This window comes from Myotis daubentonii, chromosome 2 (genome assembly GCF_963259705.1).
Source record: "Myotis daubentonii chromosome 2, mMyoDau2.1, whole genome shotgun sequence".
NCBI lineage: Eukaryota > Metazoa > Chordata > Mammalia > Chiroptera > Vespertilionidae > Myotis > Myotis daubentonii.
The window spans coordinates 209,936,287-209,957,588 of NC_081841.1; the positions used below are offsets into that span (position 1 = coordinate 209,936,287).

Below are 21,302 nucleotides of genomic sequence, written 5' to 3' on the forward strand. Positions count from 1 at the left end.
GCATATCAGATATTTACATTACGATTCATAACAGTAGCAACATGACAGTTATGAAGTAGCAACGAAAATAATTTTATGTTTGGGTCACAACATGAGGAACTGTATTTAAAGGGCCAGAAGGTTGAGAACCACTGGTTTTAGGTGCTTATCTAAAGCAAAAAAAATGTTTTACATAGTCTCTTCAGCCACATAAGTAATTCATCATAATACATTTGTTCTTTTTTGTTATTTGTTGTTATTCCTCACCCTAGGACATTTTCCATTGATATTTTAGAGAATGGAAGAGAGAGGGAAAGACAGAAACATCGATTGGTTGCCTCCTTCATGTACCCTGACCAGGGCCTTGACAGGGAGAAGCCTGCAACCAAGGTACAGGCCCTTGACCGGAATCAAACTCGGGACCCTTTGGTCCGCAGGCCAACTCTATCCACTGAGCCAAACCAGCTAGGGCGTATATGTTTGTTAAACTATTCCAGTTTTTTTCTATACCAGTTAACATAGCTTGGTTTCTCCTTCCAAAATTAATGTATTGGATAATCTCCTTAAAACCCAGTCACTAAAAAGAGGAGTTTAATCGTCACTGTCAGCATTTAAAACACAGACACATTAGTTCAGAGATAGGTTATATAAGTCATCCAGGATAGAAAAAGTCTGCATTTGAGTCTGCCTGTGTGAATTTTGGTTCTGTTACTGCAACAGGAATTAAGTGACTCTTTTTGTAACTTTATGGCTATACTATTTTCTTCTTATATGTTATTTATCTCTCTCCAGCAAGGCAACTTTTGTTTCACTAGATGTCTCTTCAGAAGTTAAGGTCACCCAGTAAAGTCCCATTTCAACGGGCAGGGGAATAATTCTGTTTCAAATGTGCATTTTAGTAAAACAAGCTTTGCAGAACTAATTCCAGCAGTCAGAGATGGAACAGTGTAATTTAAAACATGTTAACCACGTACAGTTTCCGAAGTGGCAGAACTTATTCCACTGGTTAAGTAGAAACAACCAAATTCTCTAGTTCTTAATTGGGATTTTCCCTCATTGAAATATTGCCTACTGCCCGGCCGGCATGGCTCAGTGGTTGAGTGTCAGCCTATGAACCAGGACGTCATGGTTCGATTCCCGGTCAGGGCACATGCCCGGGTTGCAGGCTCGATCCCCAGTGTGGGGCATGCAGGAGGCAGCCGATCCATGATTCTCATCATTGATGTTTCTATCACTCCCTCTCTCGTCCTCTCTGAAGTCAATAACACTATATATTAAAAAAAAAAAAAAATTACTAACTTTACACTGTTACACTTCAGTGGTGGTTGACCCACACTCTTGGTAATATTGTCTGTGGACTAGTAATCAGAGCTTGTTAATAAGAAAGCTAATAGGTTCTGAATTCATATATACTAACCAGAGAGGAAATGTTGCTTCTACTTTATTAGGTATTTGACCCGTGTTAGAGGAAAAAGTGAGTTATAAGTGTTAGCATTTTTTAAAACGTGAGGAGAAATAAGATATTCCAAAATAAGACAACAAGATTATTATAACAATTCAAAAAATATTATCTAAGGAAAAGTTAATAAGTGATCATGAAACCTAAAAGATAAGCTGAAGCAATTACAAAGCTCTTCAGTTACAGAAATAGACCTATTAATCAAAAGGTTACATCTCAACACTGCCCTCTGTTGTTAGAGGTATTAATGACAGGCAGGAAGGATGATAATGTCAGATGTTTTAGGAAATAAAATATGCATCAGGAAATGAAATAAGTGGGGGGAAATGAAGATAGCAGGTGTGCAGGCAAAGGGTCAGAGCATTTTTTGAGCTGATCAGGTACATGCTGTGACCAGGAAGGTTTATGTAGATAACCTTAGGTGATGCTAGAGGTCGTCATTCATTGTTCTGTAGTGAATAAAACTTTCATAGACTAATTTTCGAAATGGGATAATACCCTTAATATTTATTTGACAAAAAAAATGTATACTTCCTGTTCTTCAACACCTAAGGAAACTAAGAGTTGGACTTTCCCCCCCTTTTCATTGCTATAGTTTATAATTATCGATTACACATACCATTTCTTGAGTTACTTTTTATCTTAAATTGCACTGTTCCCTTATTTTGGAAGGCGTTTCTTGCATGTCCTTTATGTTGGAACTCGAGGGAAGCTTCAGGCCATTAGAAACACGGCTTCGTCAGAGTCCCGGTCCTTGGCGCTGTCCTCGCTGGGCGCACACTCCCCTCCGCTTGGAGAGCGGCAGCTTAGATCCTCCACGCCAGACTCCTGGTCGCTGTTGGCTGACAGGTCTGGGTCTGAGCTTTTCAAGTTGTCCTGGGTGAGGATCAGAGCGGAGTCTTCATCGCCTTGGGAGGGGCTCCTGGATGGGAATGACTTCACGTGCCCACTGTAGTCCTGGGGAGTGTTGGCTGCGCTGTTGTCCGAGGTGGAGAACCCCGAGTGTTTGCTGGGCTCAGTTGGCTTGCTCTTCACTTGGAAGCAATTTAACCGGACTTTTTGGATTTTTTCCAGCCTCTAAAAAGGAAATAATCTCAGGGGAAATCATAAATAATTTATCTTTTTTACATATGCATGCCTTTAGTAACCATTACCTTCCAGCTGAGTATAATGTTAAGAACGGGATTTAGAAGGACTTGGGTTCAAAGGTACACTATGACTTTGGAAAAAATAATTAGGTCCTGTGAGGCTTGGTTTCTTCATCTGTAATATAAGGATGGTAATACCTGCCTCAGCATTGTTTTCTATAAAATGCAAAAACAGTAACAGGAAAGCACCTGGTAGTCAGTAGTCATCCTTCCTTCTATACCTATATGCCACATTTTGTTTACCCGTTGATCAGACGATGGACATTTGGATTGTTCGGAATGCGTTTTGCCAGTTTTCATCCTTTGATGTCAGTGAGGAAGACATTATTCATTCAAAAAGCATTCATATTAAGTTATGTGTAAAAGTGCTGTGCTAGGCGGTACAGATCCAGCTATAGGGAATTTTGTGTAGAGGCAGAGTTCCTGTAATGGAGGAATTTAGAAGAGGCAGGAATTATTTCAGAGGGCGGGGTGCTGAGGTTAGAGGGAAGAGATCAGAGGAAGCTGCAGAGAGGAGGGAGCATGCATAGGACAAGGAATTCAACTTGGACATGATGGTTAGAGCATTCTGGCAGCAGGGACAGTGAGTAGAAGAAGGAAGGTGTCAGTTATGCATAACAAGCAGAGAATGGTTAAATTTGATCAAGGGGCGTAGTGGAGAATGAAGTGTAAAAGGTAGGTTAGACGAGTGTGGGAAAAATCTCGTGTAAGGCTAAGGAAGTTTGTTATAAAGAAAAAAGAGTTTTTAATTACAGTGCTTTTAGGGAGTTAAGTAATTTTTTTTAGTATTTTAGTAAGAATACTGGAATAGATTAATACAGTCATCAGCTTTTCATAAAGCTTGGATATCTTTGGGAAGAGTAGATAAAACTGACCCAATGATGACATGAGTGGACTTTGAATGGCAAGTCTTTTAGCACAACTCCGAAATTCTAAACACCTAACTTATGCCTCATTGTTAATGCTACACGTTCTTTGATTCAAGGTCTCTCCGCCCTATGACAGTCTCAGGGCACTCTAAACATTCTCCATCGGAATCTCTAGGCTCGGAGCCCTGGCATCAGGGTTTTTTATGTCATTGTGTACTAGTAATTAATTCTCCAGAAAGAATTCATTTTAGTGCTCCCAAATAACAGTAACAACAAATCCTGACCTATTGTAGGAACAGCTGAGTAGTTCGGCGCACTGTGGAAGTGAGCCTCAAACCAGATGTCTGAATGTCTGAAATGTATTCAGTGCTGCTTAGGTTTGGGCTCCAGTTTTCTGGGTGCTCCCCTGGGGGGTCGGGAGGGGTTGTGATTCAGGTTATCCACTGGCTAAAAATACGAAAGTCTGTGTTGCTGCATTTCACCTATCCTGAGTCCTGACAGGCGTCCATGGAGCAGCAATGGTCAGGAAAGTGTCTTACCTCTCCTAGGGCCTCCAGCTCTTCCTCCAGCTGCTGTGTTTCCTCCTTCACTGCCATGAGGTAGTCGGTGACCGACTGTCGGGGCTGCAGCCCCTTCTCAAAGCGGTTGTACATGCCACTCCAGAACCTGGAAGGGACAGCAGAGCTCCATGATGCAATCATGCCCTACTGTGAATTCACAGGCGCAAGGGCGCTCGGGTATCTCCCATCCCTCAGTCCCACCGTCCTCATCATCACCAAGTGCAACTGCTGGGCTCAAGAAGCCACTTAATTAATTTCATGTTAATGTTTTCCTTGTGGGGGATTAGTAATTTTTTTTTGACAGAATAAATTCATGAATTTTATATATGGTATTGAGTTAGAAGGTATATAATTTTCTAAAGTAGATTGAAGTACCACATGTTACTATTTTCTTTCTTTTTTCTATTTTTTGGTTAAGAAAATGGCTCTTTGTTTTGAGGTAAATTTGGAAAATGTAGAACCTTTTAAATTTGAGGATTTAGCTTGTTTTTATCATAATCACCAAAAATTTACATTTGCATTTGCAATGAATGGTCCCCCTTTTTATCCTACACAACAATGCAAACTGGAATGCAAGTGAGAATCGGGGATATCGTGGGTCCACTCTTTACTTAGAAAAGTACTTACAGGGCAGAGACAGGGTCGTTCATTGTTTTATACACGGTTCCTGGAACGGCTTGGTCTACATTTAACTGACAAGACACTTGGCTTATTCCATCCATCTTTTCTTTCTCCCTCACACCCCACCTTTCACTTTTAAATAATTGGAACTTGCATTTTTAAGATATCATTATTACAGAACATGAACTTCTAAGATAATTTCTTATTTAGGGGAAAGTCGAGGGAGAGGAGACACTGGCAAAAAATCAGGTTAGATATTAAAACATCCTCCTTTGTTGTATTTTGTGTCCAAAAAAGCCTTGAAGCTCAGTGTTTCATACCCTTTGGCCTGCAATATTAAACAGTGCCAGCTCTGAGCTCATAACCCTTCCTAGTAAGGTCCTAGAGGTTCACCTACTTGTACATGAAGTTGCATGGCGTTGTGGGGAGACGAAGGATTCCCTGGGTCTGACTGTGATCAGCTCTAAAGAGAGGATTCATGTAGTCGGCCCGATTCTTCCACAGGTGAGCCCATAAAGAGTATGTTCTTTCTTGAATTCTGTTGTAAAGGAAATAAGCTTGAAAATGACCTATCTTGGTTCTTTTTTATTTGAGAGAGAGAAACATCAGTTTGTTGTTCCATCCATTCATGCATTCAGTGGTTGCTTCTTGTATGTGCCCAGACTGGGTGTCAAACCTACAACCGTGGCATATCGAGACGATGCTCTAACCAACTGAGCTACCTGGCCAGGGCTATCTTGATGCTTATAAATAGTAGACTATGTAATATTAAAGCTAGAAAGGAATCAGTAATTATCTGAGTATCACGTGTCCGTGTTCTGTAGCAGGGAAATTTACACTTCGTTTTCATGGCATAGCAGAGCACTAATCTCAGCTCCTCTGCTCTCTGTACTGAGTGTAAAATAAAACTGTTATGTAATTTTTTTTCACCCTAAATCAGTGGTTCTCAACCTTCTGGCCCTTTAAATACAGTTCCTCATGTTGTGACCCAACCATAAAATTATTTTCGTTGCTACTTCATAACTGTCATGTTGCTACTGTTATGAATCGTAATGTAAATATCTGATATGCAGGATGGTCTTAGGCGACCCCTGTGAAAGGGTCGTTCGACCGCCAAAGGGGTTGCGACCCACAGGTTGAGAACCGCTGCCCTAAATAATCATAAACTTTTATTCTTTGCCAGGTATTATTTAAATGCTTCTATGTTTTCTCTCTTTAATCCTCACTGAATTCCTGTAAGATGTGTCTGTTTTACAGATAAGAAAACTGGGGCTGAAAGAGATTAAATAGTTTCCCAAAGTCACATAGCTAGTGAGTAGAACAGCTGGGATTCAAACTCAAACAAATACCACTAAAGTGGCTAGTCTATCAGAGCGGAGCACAAAACGTCGGAACACAGCAAGCTTGAAGGGCGCAGTCCGCTGCTTCCAAATCATTACCATCTATCGGGAAGCACACTGGAAGTTTCTTGCAGAAGCAAACTAGCATCCGCAAGAAAATGTCATTTTCCTTCTGTTCAGCCCATTTCCCAAATTAAACCTGATATTATATAGACCACAGTTAAAATCACTTTAACTTTATGAGAATTTCAAACATTTTCTCTCACTTGCAGTTCATAAACCCCTTTGCTGTTTTTAAGTTTCTGCTTTACAATTGATTTAAAGTTTAAATTTCATCTACTTTTTCCCTGTGGATAGGACAATACAGTTTTAGCCTAAATAAGAGGGTTTCAAATTTGCTTTCCAAGTTCTATTTACAATCTGCATGTGATTATATCTACCAAAGGGGCGTGTTTCCTTCTAAATGCAAAAATCACTTTCTCTGACTCTAGGAAGTCTCCTTTCAATGTTAGTGTGCCAGGTCCGCCAGCCTGTGTGGATATCAGGAAGAAGCTGGGGAAATGAACTTGTAGACCTACCTGTGTCGGATGATTCATATGAAGCGTTATGTCAGGAAAAAGGAAAGAGCTTGAACCTGTCAGTGTAGGTGTGTCGCTAAAATAGTCTTCCACATTATGAAAGGGCATCTGAAATTCTCAGTCACAAAACTAAGTACCAAAACACTTACTTGAGTTCTCGTCTCTCCTTCTGACTGTTACATAGGAAGTTTCCAAACTGGCAGGAATATATGTGATGTTGAATGTGAATCAGAAACCGCTCATTGAACTCAAACGCACAGGGAAATTGTTCCATTAACTGCCAGACACACTCGATGAACTGGTCAATAACTGGAGAGATTTCTTTTGGATCACCGTCTAGGTTGCCATATCTATAAAATAAAGTATTAGGAAAGTTTTATAGCCAGTTATTTTGTTTGCTTTTTTAATTAGAAAGTTATAAATACAAAAACAACCAACAAAAGCAACCCTAGTTCCTAAGTAAATCTTAGCTTATAAATCCAAAATGCAAAGAAGTGGGGGAAAAATAAATTAAAATTTCAATTTCAGGAGAAACTTAGTAGTGAAGATTTGGGTAAAGAAGGGAAACACGTTAAAAGTACATTAAATTTTAAAATACACTAAAGACTGGCTGGTGTGGCTCAATGGTTGAGCCTCAATTTATGAACCACTGTTCGATCCCAGTCAGGGCACATGCCTGGGTTGTGGGCTCAATCCCCAGTAAGGGGCGTGCAGGAGGCAGCTGATCAGTGATTCTCTCTCATCGTTGTTTCTCTCTCTCCCTTCCTCTCTGAAATCAATAAAAATATATTGGGGGGGGGGAAGGGCACGTTAGAACTTTTGAATAAACCTTCACTTTGTTTCAATTAGTGAAGAATTATCTAAGCAACTTTAGAGTTTTGCACTTTTGCGTTGTTTCGGGGGGAAGGAATAAGTAAAGGCAACTTTTTAAAAAATTGTGGTTTCCCAAGTCTCTAGGGCATCGGTTCTCAACCTGTGGGTCGCGACCCCTTTGGCGATCGAACGACCCTTTCACAGGGGTCGCCTAAGACCATCCTGCATATCAGATATTTACATTACGATTCATAACAGTAGCAACATGACAGTTATGAAGTAGCCACGAAAATAATTTTATGTTTGGGTCACAACATGAGGAACTGTATTTAAAGGGCCAGAAGGTTGAGAACCACTGCTCTAGGGATATTTCTGTTTCTAGAACAGTACTAAAACAGCATATAATTTCCACGTGACCACAGATTCTAATATACCTTTCTATCATATCTTTGTTTTTCAAGAGTATATCAGAGAATCTTGAAACTTTCAAGAGATCAGAATCTAAATAAAGACTAGTCTCTTACAGTGCTGTATGAATTTCAGAAAGAATACAAAAGGGTAATTTGACTGCCATCAGGTATAAAATAACTTAGAACCTCATCTCAAAATGAGTGATCCACTTGAGGAATAGAAATGAGTAAGGATTGGTTTAGTTTTTTTCGAGAATGGAAACATTAGAAATTGTCTGGAAACTTCTTAAGAGTTTCAGTTCTACTCACCTAAAAAAAAATGATAGCTTTAAATAGGATTGCCGAATATACTCTTTCCTCATAAAACAGTGATCCATCTAGTCTTCAGCATTTCCCAGTTCCTTCTGTCCGTATGTCCTCTATCTCAGAGATTTTAACTGCTTAGCACATATAGTCAGAACCCCAAAACTGATGATGATAATGATCTTAAGAAGGTTACTTAATTGTTTGGAGGCTTTAATTCATTTGTAAAATGGAATCATTTTGCTTTCCTGGAAAAGTAAGTACCTAATTAAATTATTAGCACGCTGCCTAAATTTAAACTTTAACACAAAGGGCTAGCGTGCACCAGCTATAACATTGAACATTTTGGAGGTTAGAGAACACAAGTCAGGCATTATCATCCACACTAACAAAATGCGGCTGGGGTCTCCAAAAACAGTAGCTTCTGTGTATCTGAAAGCCTCATATACGGGCCAGGAAGGAGTTAGGCTAGTTATGTAAACTTTCTAAAAACCCTTGCTATCAGCTGTGGAATAGGGAGGGTAGCCCCGTTTCACGGATGGGATGCCAGCGCTCAGGGGACAGACACCCAAGGCCACGCAGCTGGTAAATGCCACAGTCTGCATCTGGCTGCAAAGCCTCGGCCACTGTACGTGCAGTTCCTCCCCAGAGACGTCACCCAGGACACAAGTGCCTCAGGACAACCCAAATGGCCTCCCTCAGTGAAAGATCAAAGAAGACTTCCACCACCTTTCACAGCTTGCAACTTAGAGTGCATGTCTGCACTTGAGAAATGGAATAGTCAGCATTCGTTCTCATCAGGACTCAGAACTTCATTTATCTGTGATACAAGGTGCACAATGAAATTTTAACTTTTTGATGAAGATACACAAAGACACTTAAACATATAAGGCTATTTCCCCCAGTTAATTGAGAACTTAAACATAATTTTTTAATCCTAAGCATTTAAAACAGATTTTAAAATATTTCTTACCTGTGATTAAACTTATGGCCAAAGGAGATCCAGTCCTTTTCAATTAATACCTACACAAGAAAGAACATAAATATCATGGAGGGAAGCAAACCAGGAAAAATAAGAGGTCACCAGGATTCAGAGGTTCTTGGAGTAGAAGTCACTCTACTTGGGTAACCTGCAAATGAGTGAGCTCTCATTGCCCACCAGTACAGAGGTGCGTATCGGAAGGGCAAAGCTGAAGGTCATCCATAGGAAAAACAAATGGGAATCGGTATATGAAAATGTTAGTGTCACCACCCACTGAGTGCTATGAGTCACAGCTCATACTGCTGCTTACATGATCTCATTTCACTGTAGGGTAGGTATTATCAGCCTCTCTCTGCAGAAAGGGGAACTGATTGGGGGTTAGATCCTCACCTAAGATCACACTACTAGGAATTGGTGCTTCCACCTCATAACCTAGCTCTACACCAAAGCCCATCTCAACCAGAACCAACCTTCTTACAAGGAACAACCTGGAATGTTTTCCAGTGGACTTTACTCTGCTTAGGAAGACTGTAAAATCCAGAGATCTTGCCTGTGGATTAGAAGCATTCTAAAATAATGGGGGCACGGTAGGAGCTTCAGCCCTGCTTTGCAGTGAGGGGGTAATAGGAGTTTCAAATTTTCTTGATATTTTTTTAAAAATTGTAAATGATACAGAAGAATCCCATCAATATCACCAATGCTCTAAGCTGGCCAGAGGTTCCCCTTAAAAAGTATGGAGTGGTTGAAGTTTGTCCTTGACAGCGCGCAAATGCAGTGGGACAATCGGAAAGGCCGGTGGTGACGAAGGATGGTGTGAAGGAGAGGCCCTCTGGGGGTTGTGTTTCAGAATCCCTCCACTGTCCAAGTGTAAACGAAGGGGTCCAGCCCTCTGAGCTCAGCGCAGGGAGGAGCTGAGATGGGAGGTGTGTTCGCTGACACTTTGAAAAAGAAAAAGCCCGAGAAAGGAAACCTGCCTCTTTTGTCCCCGAGTGTCAACTAATATCCTCATAAAGACACCCACATGGCTCGTCTGTCAGCATCTGTCCCTGCCACGGATTCAGGGCACTTCCCACCAAACCACGGGCAGGAGGCAGGAAGCAGACTCAGTCGCTAGCAGGTCTCTGCAGTCATTTTAAGAGAATGGTCCAGTGTGGTCAAAGCGACTCCACTGCAGGCAACTATACACACATTCTGCAGTTGAAAGCAGCGTGTCACATTCTGATACCCAAAGCGTGCAGAATCTAAGAGGACGTGCGCAGTTTCAGCAGAGGCCACGTAAACAGGTTTTCAATACTGTCATCCAGAGCTGTAAAGGAATGCTTAAACAAAAGCAGTAAGTGAAAACAAAACAGTTTTTCCTCTCAAGGACTTTTGTGCATGCTCTGTATCAGTGGTTCTCAACCTTCTGGCCCTTTCAATACAGTTCCTCATGTTGTGACTCAACCATAAAATTATTTTTGTAATGTTGCTACTGTTATGAATCGTAATGTAAATATCTGATATGCAGGATGGTCTTAGGTGACCCCTGTGAAAGGGTTGTTTGACCGCCAAAGGGGTTGCGACCCACAGGTTGAGAACCGCTGCTCTATATAGATTATCTCCAATTTTTAAAAATTTGAATTTTTGTTATATTCACACTACTTCAAACTTGAAATTCCTATGAGCAAATGCTGTGTATACTATTTTACAAACTACTGAATGTATTTCATATTAGCCCCTAAATTCACATTGAATAGCATTGGTGGTTTTTGTTCCAACATCTTGGACATTTACCCCTTTAAGCCTATTTCTCCTTTAATTCATCTTGCTGATCTAAGAGAAAAATAATGTTGATGAGGAAAAAAAAAATTGCTCATGGTTACATTCAGGACCCTGCGTGGGAAAGGGGCCCGGCGGCCGACTCACCATGAAGCCCTTCAGGGTCCGGTAGTGCGGGTCCAGCAGGAGGCTGGCCACGGAGCACACCTGCGCGGTCCTGTCCCAGCCGTCGGAGCAGTGCACAAGCACGCTCGCCCCTTCCTCTGCGACTGCCTGGAAAACAGGGTCAGCAGAGCCCACAGGGAATGGCCGTAAACACGGGACATCGCATCAGGACGAGGTTCAGTTTCGTACTCGCAGACACGGACGGAAGTGCCAGTGACTTCATTCATTGAGTGTTCACACCCTCATTGGACGGATGAGGCTGGTGGCCAAAGCTTCCCTTCCCAGGACACTCGATCCAGAAGCGACCACGAGGCCACCTCGGCTGAGCATGTGCACTACACAGCCCATACCACGTGCTGGACAAACACCTCTGAGACACCGCCCAGCCCACCTTTGACACCCCGCCCCCTTCCTCTCTGGGTTTCCACCTTAAGCCTTTCCCTTATTGAAATTATGGGTTTCCTATTGGCCTTTGCCTTTTTTCAAAAGGAAAAGACAAAAATAAAAAAATGGTAAAACTATGAAATCAGAGATAAGAGGATAAGAGCCAAGCAATGGATCCAGTAATGGATCCAGGGTTGGGGGAAGGGAGAAACAAAGGTAAAAATAATAGCAAGTTTGCTACGGAAAGAATTTCTATTTGCTATCACAAATACACACGCAGAATTTTAGCTGAGCATCTTGACAGGAAGCAGACTGGGAAAGGGAGGTTTTGTCACGGCACTCATCACTGCCTGAAACTCTCCCTTTGCTCATTTTTGGTCTCGCACCCCAGAAGGTCAGCTCCGTGAGGAGATTGGTTTATTGCACACTGCCTGCTCGGCACCTAGGCAAGTGCAGTGCGGGCGCCAAGTGAACATCTGCCGAATAAATGCATTATCCAACAAAGGGCCTGCGTCCCTGCAGTGGACGCACTCGCCTGTACAAAGAATTATTTCCTCCACCCAGGACAAGGCCTGACTGCAGAGGATATTCTGCAAATCTTTTACCACTTGACTGTCGTGCTGACATAAACTACCTGAGCACTGACCTCTCTCACAAAATCCCATCTCCGGCCGGTGAACTTGGAGGCGTGCACAGCAGCCCCCCTCTCCGGCATCATAGCCACGTGCAGGGCAGCGGAGCGTGCTGGCTGGTCTGCCCCTTCGCTTCCTTTCTCTGCCCTCACGTACCTTGGCAATGAAAGTTCCTGCGTCCATGATGGCCTTGATGTGCCTTAACCAGCCAGAGTTCTCCAGTCCCCACAGAAAGTCGCTCATGGAGGGAGACTTCAGTTCACACACTGCAAGATAAAGTATGTTATAAAAGCCAAATAAAGGCACTCCCGTTTACAGGTGATCATGTTGTCGGGAGTTTAACAATTCCTTCACTGTAGTATTTTCCAGAAGACTTACGTCCAGGTAAATGCCCAGACTTCCTTGATTCTATGAAACCATTTCAAGTCAGGCTTCTATTTCTTTTGGCCCTGGGGGATGTTGTGCAAGTTTAAAAGTATTATAAGTAGAGATTAGACCCTGACAATGAAAATCCTGGAATATTACCATAGTGAAGGTCCAGCCGGGATCTATTTACCCTCTTAGCACTGAAAACGGGTCCCTCCACAGCATGCGGCAAGAGGGCGATGGAGGAAACAGTCCCATGACGGGCCCCAGCACTTTCCAGTTAGAACGCACCCGCCAACGACTGCAGCTGGGACCACTGTAGAAACAGCAGCTGTCCTGAAAGTCTTCCATGGACGTGATCGGACAACTTTTGCCAACAACCCCTACCCAGTGGGAGTAAAGCGTGTGGACTTAAAAATGAGACAGTGAGTGGACTTTGGAACTGCTTCAAGAACCTCAGTTAGGGCTTTTCCCTTTGAAAATGAAGAAAACCCAGGATCCCAGTGATGTCTATATTACATAGCTAAGGTGTATAAGCACTTCAAGATATCAGCACAAGCTAATCTTTTCATTAACATAAAGCAGGAAAAAGCTGTAGAGCTAGTGTTTTGACTACATACCACAAATATTACATTCCAGTGACATATTTATGGGTTTTATAAAGCCCTTTGAGAAACCCTATCAACCAGCCACTGAAAATTAAATAATGTTCCATCGGATTTGGTTGAGTGTATTGTCTTCTGTGATGCAGGCAGCAGGGACCCTGTTCCTACTCGCAACCCTGTCAGTGACTTGCTGTTTAATCTTGCACACGGCACTCAGCTCTCCCAGCCCCGATTTCTTCATGTTACAAACGGGGAAGGTGTACGAAATGATGTCTAAGTACCCTTCCAACTTTAACTCCCAGAGTCAACTGTGTGCATCTGGAATACACAGTAAACATTAATGACCATGTTTATCAGATATCCTTCCCTAAAATATGCCAGATATGAGGTTCACTCGTACTTCCCCCAACACAATAGCCACCAATAAAGGACAGGCAGTAAGTTCCGAGTCAGACGCCAGCAGTGATGAAGGAAATAACGGAGATTCCCAGCAGAAGGCCCTACTTAAGAAAACCATGCTGCCTACATCTCCTTTAGGCAAGATTCCCATCTCCCTTCCAAACGCCCGCCTGGAGCGGAAGCACCGCTCCAGAGACCCACTGCGCGCTGGCTACCGGAGTGCCCTCTGGCTGGGAGCACGGCCCCTTTGTCTGAGGTGTGGGTGCTGCCCCTCCCCACCATCGCCGGCAGGATGGGGTAAACGATGAGATACGTTCATGGAGTGGAATATTACACAGCTGTCAGAGGAGTGAGATTACATCATATGGATGTCGCAAAGAGAAAATGTGGAATAAAAATGTTGTGAAAGGCTACTTAGAATATGTATGTAAATTTTAATGCATACACAAACAATATAAAGGTACCTGAGGATAACCATGGTAATGAGGGCCAGCGTATACAGCAAGCATACCGGTGCAGGCAGAGGTGCCCGGCTGCAGCCCCTGACAGACAGACAGACGTGCACAGGACCTACTGCTCTGGGTCAGCCTGTGGCCCAGGCACTCAGCAGGCCGTTTCCAAGGTTATGGGGTCTGTCGTTTACATGTGTTGTTTTGAAATAAACACAAAAAAGGAGAAAGCAGTGTAACAGACACAGACTGGCCACAGTTGCTTCCGATGAAAGAAAAAAGAAAAGAAAAGAATGTTCCAACTAAATGGCCTGTTTCCGTGCCATCCTGCCTCTTCCCTCAGGTTTGATAACATTCCCAAGCCGGTTTCTGTGCCTCCCCTACTTCCATGCCTGTGTGTGCGCTCGGACAAGTTAGTCTCCCTGGACCTGTTTCCTCAGCTGTAACGTGGGGGCGGTAACAGCTCATGCACACGGGTAATGGGCGGTAATAGGATGGAAGGTGTGGGAAAGGGCGCGCTGGTCTTGTGTAAGGTGGCAAAGGCGAGATCAGGAAGGAGAGGTGGCAAAGGCCAGCAGGCTCCTGGACGGAGCAGCATGCCAGGCTGGCGTCGTAGTTCCGGGAGGAGTCTACGTCGGTGATGCTCCGGGAGCAGATTCCCAGAAAGCCATGGGGCAGACCTGCCTCTGATCTGCCCCTGAGCTCAGGGTGGGGGTGCCCAGTCTGAAGACAGACCGCTGGATCTGCTGCCCCGTGAAAGCAGACAACCCTGCCCTCCCAGCCGGCCCTGCAGAGATCTGGCCTGGGAGCAGCGATCTGGCCTGGGGGCAGCGCAGCAGTCCTGCCAGGGCCCCCTCTGCCTGCCCACGCCACCCAGCGGGAGGCACAAAACCAGCTCCTCTGCGAGCCCCACTCCCTGGGCGCCTGCTGTTGGTCTTTCTGCCTAACTCCAGCCGTGGGCCCGTTTGAAATGAATAAAACTATTGGGAAAAAAAAGACTGTACCCTTTTATGTAATGATGTTTACTTTGATTTTATATTAGTTCACACAAACACTCCATCCATGCTTTTGTTCCGGCCCTCTGGTCCAGTTTAAGAACTCATTGTGGCCCTCGAGTCAAAAAGTTTGCCCACCCCTGGCTAACCCCAGGCCATGACCCGTGCTTAATCCTAAGCATACACATTCCACCACAGGCAGCCTCAGGGCTCCACTGGTCCCGCCCATCGCCCACAGGAACCTTCTCTGGCAAACACCCAGCAGGACAAACTTCCCGGTTGTTATGGTTGTTAGGACAGGGCGGTGAGTTGGCATTCTCGCCTCTTAAAACTCAACCGGGGAGCCTGAGGGATATCTGGCAGCTAAGCTCTTAGCTCAGCCCAAGAACAAATGATCCTGTTCACCTTTGCTTCCCCACAAGGCAGGGAAATGACGGCAAGTTAGACATAAAGACACCAGGCTTCCCGCCTAACCTGGAGCCGGCCCTGCCTAAAGTAAGTCTGGGTGTCAGCTCGCAGAACAAGGCCCTAACACCGTGACGGCGAACCTTTTGAGCTCGGCGTGTCAGCATTTTGAAAAACCCTAACTTAACTCTGGTGCCGTGTCACATATAGACATTTTTTGATCTTTGCAACCATAGTAAAACAGAGATTTATGTTTTTGATATTTATTTTATATATTTAAATACCATTTAACAAGAAAAATCAACCCAAAAAATGAGTTCGCGTGTCACCTCTGACACGGGTGTCATAGGTTCGCCATCACTGGCCTAACACTTCCTGCCGGAGACAATGTCCCAGGCCGGCTGCGGGGCCCACAGCCCCCCCTCTCTTCCCACACCGCGAGCGGCTCCTGGTTCAACATTTCTGCTTTCAGGAACACGGAAACTGTGCACGAGAAGTAAAATAACCTCGCCAGGTTTTCAAGCGAGGTCACCACGGAGGGGGAGTGTGTGTCCGAAACGCTGAGTGAGCGTTAACAGCAAACAGCTCTGCAGGTGACTAATACGCAGGGACAGATGGGGTACACTTGAGACTGGAACAATTAGTGCTTCAGTGTTTAAATATAAAGCTGGTGGGTTTGTTTGGATAAACTCAGGATAAGGCAGAAATACTGATTTGTTCACTCTTGTTGCCAAACCCAAACCAATATTTACAAACCATTTTGCTGAACGAAGTCCATTTCAGCTGACATCACAGGCATATGCCACCGATTAGAGAGCTGTGCTTCGTGCCCAGGCCCAATATTTGTTTTACAAAACAGGGCAACTTATTCCGTACACATGTACAGGCAACACTAAAATATACGTGTGTTATTCAGGAAACCGAGGAAATGTGAAACTTACTTGGAAGGAAATAAGCCTGACGATCGTCCTTAGGCATTTCCTGCACCAATCGCGTCCCTTCCTCTACAGGTGTTGGGGGTCGGGGAGGGACAGTCCCTATTCGAACCCTGGGGATGTCTGTCTTGTCTCCTAAGGTCAGAGCTGGCATGTACCTGGCCCTCCCTTCATTCCCAGGCGTGGCACACTGCCAGGGCTTCTGCTGAAGTGAGGTTTGTCCCCTTCACATTTTAGAATCAAGTGAAATGGTCTTCAAAGCACCAGCAAAACGATAGCCATCTCCCTTCCCTGACCATCCCCGCAGGTGGAACCACGCAAAGAGGACTTAATTATGGCCTTGAAAAATGGCAATGCGTGGTTAGCCTGGTTCACAGCCCCCCTGCCCCATATTTTACTCGCCCACATGGCGACAGAAGAAACGCCTGAGCCCTGCAGTGAATTGGCTGGGGATCTCAGAGGATTAAGATGTTAGCAGCAACTGTGATTGATGTGAGTGGTGTTCTTGTCCCTGCCCTTCTCAGCCCACATGGGCCCCCTGTTTAGAGACCTTTCAGTGATTATTCTTTAAAACAACACCAGCTTTGTTCATGCTGCTGTTTTCTGGAATCTGAATACAAGAATGCCATGAGGCCATTTTTGTATAACTTTGTTTTCTTTTAAAGAACTTGACAATAACATAGAATGGTAAGGTTCAATCAAGCCTACATTCTTATTCGTTTGCTAGCACTGCCTGAATCAGTAGCATAGAAAATACACACACACATAAGTGCACAGAGTGTAATGGCTACTAATAAACACATCTGTGTGTAAATGCATGCATACACACACACACACACACACACACACACACACACACACACGTTCTAATGCTAATTACCACTGGCCTGAAGCGGTTCTCCACCTGTGGGTCACGACCCCTGAAAATACATCCTGCCTATCAGATAATTTGCATTACGATTCATAACAGCAGCAACATTACAGTTATGAAGTAGCAACGAAAATAATTTTATGGTGGGGGGTCACCACAACATGAGGGACTGTATTAAAGGGCCGCGGCGTTAGGAAGGTTGAGAACCACTGAAAGCAGCAGGTTCACAGAACAATGCTCTATCAGCATGGATTCGTTTTGCACATGAATTCTGAATCTAAAGACACGGTTTGCGGCAAATAAATAAAAAAATACACGTGTCCATTTACATTACATTTGCCATAGGGAAGGCTTGGGTCTTGCTGGTTTCCTCTGAGTGACCCCCCACACCCTCCCACCTACAGTGCAAATGGTTATCGCAGGGTACAGAGGCGGCAAGGGCTCAGACACGGGGCCCCGCAGGGGCACTGTGGTAGCGATCGAGTTCCCCTGACTCTGATTCCCATAGTATTTTCACCACAAACAGAATAAGTCAGTACACAAACTGAGCGAGGATGACCAGGAGCTGAGTTGCAGGCAGGGCGTAAGGAATGATGGAGTCTGAATGGGAAACTTGAAGCAGATGGAACAGGGACGTCTGGACTGGGAGAGCACGTTGAGAGGCTAGGGAGTTGGGTGGATATAAAATACCAGTGGTAGCCTCTGGGAGGAAGGCCCGGAATCACGGAGTGCTGGGGTCCAGCCCCAACAGGTCCAGGGATCCCCAAAGGTGTGGACGGAGTCGGCGAAGAAGGAATGGCACGGAGACAGCGTTCAGTTGATCAGCAGCCTAGCCAGGATCTCCAGCCAGGATCTCCAGCCAAGTTCTGGTCTGGATCTCCAGAGAAGTTCTGCTTCGGAGCTCCAGCCAGGTTCTGTAGCCATGTTCCCTCGCTAGGTTCTCCAGCCAGGTTCTCCAGGCAGGTTCAGTCACCAGGTTCTAGTCAGGTTCTCTTGCCAATTTCTGTAGTCAGGTTCAGTCCAGGATCTTTTGCCATGTTCTCTCCAGCGAAGTTCTTCTGTCTCTAGGTTCTGTGTAGGTTCTGTCTTCTGAGTTCTGACTTCTAAGTTCTGTGTTCTAAGTTCTGTGTTCTAAGTTCTGTGTTCTAAGTTCTGTGTCTTGCTGTTTTGTTACATCTGTATTTATACCAGTTGATTCAATCCTATCAATCTCTATTACAAAGGTTAGGGCGTTTCTTATCTCCATTCCAGGGAGTAAAGATTATGTAGCTTAAGCATGATTGTTCATAGTTAAAGTGATTAATTACCCGCCTGGCACTTAGTTAAGGGGTTTTATCCCCTCCCTGACTTCAGGGAAAAATCCCTACCTGGGGAAACAACCTTTCTCGGAGAGGTGACCTTGGTTAAAACACACAGCGCTAAGGGGAGCAAACATATTAAGAACAGTCTGCCATATATGCCAGGTCCCTTGAAATAGCAAGGATGGACCGGCTCCCGGCAAATTCCCCCTTTTTTATTTTTTAAAAGCAGGCATTAAAAAGAAAAACCTCAAATGCTCTCTTGTATCCATTTTAAGAGTAGGATTGGCGCTTTCTGCTATTACCTGAGTCCTGATCTATCACCCCAGGGAGAGCTTGCCAATCCTGCACTTTCCCGGGGTGGAAAGGCTGCAGTGGGGTTAAGCATAAGGCTCCTTGGGCCTACCTTCTCCCATGCCTCTACATTTACCTTTCCTTCCTCAGAAAAGCATGGACATACTTCTTGTATAAAACATTGTCTGACTGGGAGTAACCTTAATTCCTCTGCTAGCAAGCATATATGTTAAAAGATCAATACAGAGTCTTTTTTCTTTAGACTCAGTATGGCACATCTTCTTAATCTAAAGATCAATACAGAGTCTTTTTTCTTTGAACTCAGTATGGCACATCTTCTCAATCTAAGAATCAATACAGAGTCTTCTTTCTTTGGACTCAGTATGGCACATCTTCTCAATCTAAGTTCTGTACTATCCACCTTCTTACCCTACTTATCCTCTATAGGGGGGTCTGCAGTACCCTGGTGGAGTCCTATCCGTGCCGAGCGTGGCGGTTTTCAAGGGGGGGGGGGCTTACCTAGGGGAATCCTGTTCCAGGGATTCCCAAAGGTGTGGACGGAGTCGGCGAAGACTATCCACCCTCTTCCTATGGTGGAGTCCTATCCGTCCCGAGTGCGGGGCACTTACCTAGGGGTCCCTGTTTGGGTGCCATATGCTGGGGTCCAACCCCAGCAGGTCCAGGGGTTCCCCAAGGCGTAGACGGAGTCAGCGAAGAAGGAAGGACACGGAGATAGCATTCAGTTGATCAGCAGCCTAGCCAGGATCTCTAGCCAAGTTCTGGTCAGGATCTCCAGCGAAGTTCTGGTTAGGATCTCCAGCCAGGTTGTGTGTTCATGTTCTCTTGCTAGGTTCTCCAGCCAGGTTCAGTCACCAGGTTCTAGTCAGGTTCTCTTGCCAATTTCTGTAGTCAGGTTCAGTCCAGGATCTTTTGCCATTTTCTCTCCAGCGAAGTTCTTCTGTCTCTAGGTTCTGTGTCTAGGTTCTGAGTCTAGGTTCTGTCTCTAGGTTCTGTCTCTAGTTTCTGTCCAGGATCTTTTGCCATGTCTAGGTTCTCTGTCCTGTTGTCTTGTTACATCTGTATTTATACCAGTTGATTCCAATCCTATCTATCTCTATTCCAAATGTTAGGGCGTTTCTTATCTCCATTCCAGGGAGTAAAGATTATGTAGCTTAAGCATGATTGTTCGTAGTTAAAGTGATTAATTACCCTCCTGGCACTTAGTTAAGGGGTTTTATTCCCTCCCTAACTTCAGGGGAAAATCCCTACCTGGGGAAACAACCTTTCTCAGAGAGGTGACCTTGGTTAAAACACATAGTGCCAAGAAGGTGAGCAAACATATTAAGAACAGTATGCCATATATTCCAGGTCCCTTGAAACAGCAAGGACGGACCGGCTCCCGGCAACGGAGGATTAAGATGTTGGCAGCAGCTAACCCAAGTGGAACAGCAGCACGCGCAGGGACGGAGCAGGAGGGATCACTCCATGCTAGCTCATCAGCTGGACCGCTGCCAGACCCACACGCTCCTCAAAGCGCAGACTATTGTCACCGGCAAGCAAGTACGAAACTGCTAAATCCCAACCCCTGCCTCAGGGAAGCACAGCTCACCTTGTCACCACGATTAATCGCGTCTATCTTTAGTCTCACAGGAGACACTTTCTTCTAAGCACCCCTTTCGTCAATGTCCCAGGTATCCCAAACTAGCTGTCCCAATGAACAAAACACAAAGCAATCATTCATTCCGAGGGGGTACATTTTTAAATGCATCTTTGGATGGCCCCAGTGAACATCAAGATAAAGCAGAATCAGGATAAAAACAGCCACTGTTCTCATTAGATCGCGCTGTTTGTTGCCATCCTCTCCTTGGATAGTGTCACCGGGAGATGAAGTCTGCGGCTCTGACTCACAGTGAAAACGTTCAACCACCCGACTGACCAGGGATGGCCCCCGGTGGCCTCACTATTAGCGAACGCCACCTTCTCTTCCTGCCTGACTGTTGCTCTAGCAAAACCAGTACTTCACTTTGTATTACTGAATGAAGCATTCTACTACCTAATGACAGACTTAGCACATAGACTCAGTCACTGTCTGATGAGCAGGCGGATGTCTGACGTTACTATGGCAGCTCCTACTTACGAAGTGCTCACTGTAAGCAGGCATTGTGCCTGGTAGTCTCATGAATTATCTACCACAGGGTATTATGTACTCCCAATTTTCCAATTGGAAAGGGTGGCTTAAAAGAGTCACTAAGTCATCCATGGTTACACAGCCAGTAAATAACTGCGCTGGAATCCATTCCGCAGCACATACATCCAAACGGGCACGCTCTCTCCTCTGTCCCTCAGTGCTTACGAGATTATTGATGGCCTGGCCTGTGTGGCTCAGTGGGTGAGCATCGACCTATGAACCAGGAGGTCACGGTTCGATTCCAGGCCGAAGTGAATCCTGATAGGACAGAACTGTTGGTCTAGCACGGGCGGGGGACATCCAGCCTGTGGGCCTTATAAGGCCCTCAAAATCATTAGGTCTGGCCCTGCCAAGGCAACCGCAGGTGGGACTGGAAATTCAATAAATCTAGAAGCTTTTTTCATAGCAACATAAATTCATACATTTATATTAACACATTGCGGTCCAGTAGTTTTATTGCTAACTTTACCCAGTGGCCAGATAAGTTTCTATTGAA

General features: G+C 44.7%; 1 protein-coding gene and 1 long non-coding RNA gene across 2 annotated transcripts in view; one reads left to right on the forward strand and one right to left on the reverse strand.

The window, feature by feature from the left end:
• Positions 1–1,913: 1,913 nt before the first annotated feature.
• MTMR7 (myotubularin related protein 7) overlaps positions 1,914–21,302 on the reverse strand; it is an 81,719-nt gene continuing 62,330 nt past the window's right edge. The window contains exons 8-14 of the mRNA XM_059685559.1: positions 12,158–12,267; positions 10,968–11,093; positions 9,054–9,103; positions 6,704–6,904; positions 5,034–5,174; positions 3,995–4,121; positions 1,914–2,515 (exon numbers count right to left, since the gene is read on the reverse strand). Coding sequence (XP_059541542.1) covers positions 2,153–2,515; positions 3,995–4,121; positions 5,034–5,174; positions 6,704–6,904; positions 9,054–9,103; positions 10,968–11,093; positions 12,158–12,267 — 1,118 coding nt within the window. The 3' untranslated portion in view covers positions 1,914–2,152. The remainder of the gene's footprint in view (positions 2,516–3,994; positions 4,122–5,033; positions 5,175–6,703; positions 6,905–9,053; positions 9,104–10,967; positions 11,094–12,157; positions 12,268–21,302) is intronic.
• LOC132226468 (uncharacterized) lies at positions 17,974–18,306 on the forward strand. Its single transcript, XR_009451062.1, has 2 exons — positions 17,974–18,094; positions 18,149–18,306. It is a non-coding gene; the product is annotated as an uncharacterized LOC132226468 (long non-coding RNA).